The sequence below is a fragment of the Ahaetulla prasina genome, chromosome 1 (assembly GCF_028640845.1).
Source record: "Ahaetulla prasina isolate Xishuangbanna chromosome 1, ASM2864084v1, whole genome shotgun sequence".
Lineage (NCBI taxonomy): Eukaryota > Metazoa > Chordata > Lepidosauria > Squamata > Colubridae > Ahaetulla > Ahaetulla prasina.
Window position 1 is genome coordinate 72,137,021 of NC_080539.1, and position 6,267 is coordinate 72,143,287.

The 6,267-nt window shown below is 39.6% G+C and overlaps 1 protein-coding gene across 1 annotated transcript in view; it reads left to right on the forward strand.

Annotated features, from left to right (window-relative positions):
* The window catches only part of NFKBIE (NFKB inhibitor epsilon), a 43,124-nt gene extending 38,640 nt beyond the window's left edge, over positions 1 to 4,484 (forward strand). Inside the window, exon 6 of the mRNA XM_058189555.1 lies at positions 642 to 4,484. Within this exon, the coding sequence (XP_058045538.1) occupies positions 642 to 710 (69 nt within the window). The 3' untranslated portion in view covers positions 711 to 4,484. The remainder of the gene's footprint in view (positions 1 to 641) is intronic.
* The last annotated feature ends 1,783 nt before the right edge of the window (positions 4,485 to 6,267 follow it).

Here is a 6,267-nt window from a genome sequence, read left to right on the forward strand (position 1 = left end):
TATAATAAAACTCATTGTCTTGATGTGGAGGAAGTTGCTAGATTATCATGAAATTAAAAAAAAATAGAATATTTTTATATAGTAGGATAGAGTTCAAACTAGTGTCCTAATCACTTGTCTCACTTAATAACTGCCCCAAATTTGCAACACATTTTTCAGACTCTGTTGTGGCCATAAGTTGAGGACTACCTCAGTACCTATAGTGATGAGCTAGCCTTGTTTGGGAAAGCTTGGGGGGTTCACGTAGGTGATCTGTTTTCTTCCATGAACATGTCAGTCTCCAAAACATCATATCATATATAGTATCATATATAGTAAATTAACTGTGAACATTCTGCTCTTCATAGGAAAAATACCAGAAATTATCTTCTTGCATAATGGGTAGAAGGGTTTAACCATAGCATTTATTGCTCTTTCTGACCACACTAGATAGCTGACAATCTTTGCAAACTGTTTGTGCTTTGTGTTTCTGTCACTCGTTGAAATGATGATTAATTACACGCTGTCAAGTTATTGAGTCAATGTCGACTCTTAGCAACCACAAGGATGGATTTTCTCCATGATAAAGTGGCAATGCTAGCTTTTTTTGTACTCAACCTTCTTGAATGGTTACTGTATCATTATTTGCCTTTTGTTGATAGATCCTTTTGCCTTTTGATGACCTGAAGATCTCCGGAAAGCCTGTGATGTGCTCGAGTCGAACATCCTAACGTCCAAATGGGAAAGTTAACCATGTGAGGAGTATAACATTGCTGCTTGAGGCTGACAGTGACACAGCTGGCCACCAATGAAGCATTTTCTTTGTTGTAATATGAGCCTTGGGACAACCACAGCCACTTTTTTTGAAACTATAGAGCCAGTGTGGGAAAGGAAAACTGTGTATGTTGACTTTAAATCCTGAATGAGAATGTGGAAATGCTGCCTCTTTGAAGAGACACGGGTTTGGATAGACTGGGCCCATGCTTGCTCTCCCTGGTTTATCTAAATTGGAGAAACTCCTTAAGAGTTATGTTCCAGACCATATTGAGAATAAATATTTCAGATTTTACTCTTTTTCCTTTTCTTCTGTTGCCTAGACTATGATGAAACGTGCCAGGAGTTCTCTTTGTGTCTACCAAAATAATTTCTTTTAAAGGTATTTTTTCCTGAACAAAATGCAATTTCTGTACTCTTTAGCCCACTCTGCTTTCTTCCCTAGCTAAATCAGCCTCCACCGTTGCTCAGGATCCTAGCTACAGTGACTAGACACCAGATTGCCTCACTTCTCCCTTTAGCTCTGATTTTGCCTCCCATGAAGACAGGACAGAGTTGTCAAGACCACCATGTTGTGTTGTTCCAGCCGGCAGCCTCTGGGATTGACAAAACATGAAGATTAAGCACATGGGGACAAGTAGAGCCTTGTGTGAACTGCTCCAATCTTGATTGTAGAAAATATGACTTCAGTAACAGAGTTGTTAATACCTGGAATGCATTACCTGACTCTGTGGTCTCTTCCCAAATTCCCCGAAGCTTTAACCAAAGATTAGCTACTGTTGACCTCACCCCATTCCTAAGAGGTCTGTAAGGGGCATGCATAAGAGCACCAGAGTGCCTACCGTTCCTGTCCTAATGTTCCCTTCGATTGTATCCAAATCATATGGCTATTTCATGCTTATACTTATATATACTGTTGTGTTTGACAAATAAATAAATAAATAAAAAATAATCACTTATTCCTTGGAATAATCAGAGCGAGAGCATAGGTCAGTTTCTGTTCTATTCAATTTGCTAGTATTACTGTAAAGGGAAGTGCCAACTTCTTAGATTTTTACTTAGGTAGCTTTATGCTGGGCACTTGACCTTGCAACTTTGGAACTGTGTCTGTAGTTAAATTTACTGAGTAAGGGAGAGTCTGCCACCCTTCCTTAGAGACTGAAAGTTCCTATATATCTCCTCCTTTCTTTTGAACATAAGCTGCAAAAGAGATGTTAGTGACTGGCATTTGGCCATTTTTTCCACTTTTAATTGATGGGAGAAGGATGATCATAAATCAGAATTGTTTCCACATTCTTAAGCTTAGCATTTAGTTGTCTTCAGTTTACGACTGGATAAACTAGCATTAATCCATGGCTGCTTAAGTTTTTTTCTGCATTTTAAACAGGCAGCTAAGGTATCACGATCATGAAAGGACTGAAGAACCACTGTGGATTGGAAAGGCGCAACCTGTCAGATCTAAGCATTTGTTGGGAGGCAGCACTGCCCTTGCTGATTGTGGTCTCCAGTCTGATAATGCTTACTTTACCATAGATCATGCGTTTAGTGGGAAAAATCATTGGGGCCATCAAATCAAAGAGATAGAGTTTCTAATATATAAACTTTAATCTGGAGCAGGGAAATTCCCAGTTCCCTCCCTCCTACTGTTTGCTGCTTGGGAGTGGCTGTCTGTAACTGTGGCAAATCCTGGATGGCGCAATGAACTGGGATGTCCCAGGGAGAGGCTCTGGGTTTTCCTTTTTTCCCGTTTTCCAGAGAAGAAACTACTTCCAAAAAGAAACGGCAGTTTTGCAAAACATTTTTTACCAGAGAGGTCCTTGATTTTTAAATCCTTTTCTAACTTGGGATCCTTGCTTCTTACTTTCTTTTCCATTTATGTTTTTTTTCCCCACTTTTGCTTTTTAATGACAAAATAAAGTTCTTAAGGGGAATAAATATTCGTGCTCTTATGTGTTGGTCTAGATCCATTTGTGTTTTTTTTTTCTTTTTCACTTTTGTTTTTCACTGACAAAATAAGGTTCTTAAATGAATAAATATCCTGCTTTTATGTGTTGGTCTAGACCAGAGGTCTTCAAACTTGGCAGCTTTAAGACTTATGGACTAACTCCCAGAAGTCTTAAAGCTGCCAAGTTTGAAGATCTCTGGTCTAGAAGATGCAATTTTTTCATGTAGTATATTCTCCACCTGGGAAAAATATTTCAGCTGGAATTGCAAGGAAAAGTACAAGTCAGATTTGAACCACAGGGCATGAAGAATCCCCCGTCATGAATTTCAGGGTTAGTTGGGCTGGTGAAAGGAAAGTATGCAACAGAAATAAATTGTTTTTCAAATATGTTTCTGTAAGTTGCTTAGATCTAAGATATGCTACCACCTTGTGGTTGATTGTAATGCTAGCTTCCTCTTGTGCTTGTCTCCCAACCACAAGTTGCAAGATCATACTATAAATGCACTTCAACTTTTGTATGAGTAGAACAGACAAAATTAGAATGTTTGAGGAAAATAAAATCTAAGTCCCTCTGTGAATGCTAATAGTTTAGCTCTGTGGATGAAGCAGCAGTTCAGCTTGTACTTCTATTGAATACATTTATATTCACAGAAATGAACATCACTGTGCATTTTGAGATCTGAATTATTGAAGAGTAAATGACAGTTAACTTACACTGTGTAAGTTATTTGCTGATGCAATGAAATTGTGTTCAGGAATGCCCAAAAGAGAGGTTGGATCCCACTGATAATGTTTAGATATTTTGTGATAGATTGACAGAGAGCCAATGCTGACGTAGTAGTTAAGGCATTGGGTTAGAAACTGGGAGACTGTACATTGTAGTCCAGCCTTGGGTACAAACCTTGAGCTGGTCACTTTCTTTCAGCTCTAGGAAGGAGGTAATGGCAAACCACTTCTGGAAAACCTAGCCAAGAAATCTGCAAGGATTTGTCCAGGCAGGGACAAATGTATTCAGGAGAGTTTGTGTTCCTTAACTTATAAATTAAGTTATAACTCATGGCATGGAACAGGGCTATTTGCAGAACCCCCTTTCCCTGGTTGTTTCTACCCTTCCTTTAGGATCTGAAAGTCAAAGCATGCTCTGAGTCCTCTCAGTTCAACAAGGCCATCAAATGGGGTGCAGGAAGCAGGTCATTTTGACACAGCACCTGCCCTTTGAACTCCATATCCCCCACCCCACCCTGTGCCAAGATTAGATTGGCTCCAACCAGTGGTGGGTTGCTACCGGTTCTCAGAGGGAAGCGGAGCGGAGATGTTGCAGTGATAGTGAACCGGTTTGCTCCAACCATCATCTGGGCCCGCCCGCCTGCCCCTGCGCTATACCTACCTTTATTCCTCTGTTTTTAGCCCAGCTGACCGGCGCAGCAGAGCTGATTGCAATGCCTCAGCTGTTCAGCCAGTCAGTGCGCAAAGCACATGCACGAAGCAAACTGGTGATAACACCGGTTAGAACCCACCACTGGCTCCAACCCTGCCAGCCTTTCACAAAGCACTGAACACCTGAATGTGCTCCAAGGCAGGGCAGAAATGTTTGATGGCCTGTGAAATCAGGTGTTATTGTGTTGTTAAGTGCTTATAAGGTTGACTCTTGGTCACCACTGTAGAGGTTTCTCATGTTTTGTTGATACTGGGGTGATTTTTTTGTATTGTTTTAATGTATTATTATTATCCAGCATCCCATCTGCGAGAAGGGCATATACATTGATTTAATAAATGCATTAATGAATGTCTTCTTGCTTGTGCCTTTATTTTGCATGTCTGCTCTGGCTTGTAGATTCCCGAGGTCAACTTAAAAACAAATTACATCCTGCAAACCTGAATTTTGCCACTTTTGACTTGGAAGTGTTTTTACTCTGCTTTTTTAAACCATTTTTTTCACAACACTTTTGAAGGTGAAGAAGCATCAATAAATAAATAATTCAGGGATGTAAATATTGCTTCTGATTTTTATATTTTTACATTCTTCATATGATCTTCTTTATAGCATTAGTTCATCTGGTAAATAGCTACGGGGGGGTGGGTGGGTGGCTAACTAAACCCAAAGAGTCAGGGCAGAGAAATAATAAGTAGAGTTCTGCAGCTACCTAAATTTCACTTAAATGTAGAGAACTCCATGAGAGTAAGATTTGTACCACAATGGAATAGCTGTGGAGTCTCCATCTCTGGAAATTTTTAAGAGGAGGCTAATAGTCACCGCTCATTGATAATTAAATTGATTTTCCTGCATAATGCAGAAAGTTGGACCACATGATCCTTGTAGGATGCTTCACTCACAGCAATGCATTTTGCAGGACATTTTCTCTATTTTGCACAGCCCTATTATGCCACCATATAAATCACGTCTGTACTGTATTTTCCAATTGTTCCACTTGTTAGAAAGACATGACCCAGAATATACGATAGCAGCCTCCAATTGATGATAACAAGAGATCCCTAAGCAAACCAAGATTTCAAAAATCTTACTAACTGCAGATTCTTGGTAAAGACGTGAATCTCTCTACTACATTTGAACATCTTTGGTGTAAATCTGACTCTGGGTGACTGTGACCTTTCATCCTGTGTACCAAACTGGAGGCGGAATATATAATAACCTACTCATTTTGGGAAATTCTTTCAGCCTCCACATAAGCTTACTAGTTGAATGTTATTGCAAACATTTAGATTCCATTGTGACTCCCAAGAGATTGCCCACGTCTTATATCAGAAACAGCCCACACATTTTCACATGCCTACACACATCGTTTTCTGGAAGAGGAGACATACATCACCTTTTAACAGTAAGAACAGAAAAGTTCTTTTGTCCAGCCATAGCCACAATAAAATATATTCTTTCATGCATCCCAATAGCTCTTCTGCAGATGACTGCTGCAGCTATCAAAATAAAGATTGAGTTCCCACACACGTTTTGTTCTGACTTAGGCCATTATAATGCAGTGTAAATTTAATTATGCATATAATGGCAGTCAGAGAAGGCTGATAAGATGCTAGAAATCAGCTATTCTACAATGAATTCTTCCTGTATGGTTTAATTTACATTACTAGGTAGTATATGCCAAGGGTCCCCAACCCCCAGTCCATGGACTGGCATTGGTCTGCGGCATGCCAGAAATCTGGCCATGCAAACAAGCGAAGCTCCATCCCTGGGATGCAAGCAGCATGCAAAACCAGACCCCTTCCAATCTGTGGAAAAATCTCTCTCCATGAAACCGGTCCCTGGTGCCCAAAAGGTTGGGGGCTGCTGGTATATGCCATTTATAAGATACAGAAAGTTTTGATCAATTTCAACAATTGACTGTGCAAAAATTTATCTAAAATGTAAAGTTAAAAGCATCCACTGCATTTAACCATGAAATATTGTCAGAATGGTTTTTTTTTTAATCTGGGAAAGAAATAAAAATGATGCTTTTATTCTCATGGTTTTGATTTAACACTTGGTTTATATTCTGCCTTTCCAGTGATATTTCGTTCATGGTACACATGGTACACATTCAAGTCACATGGCTTTTGTT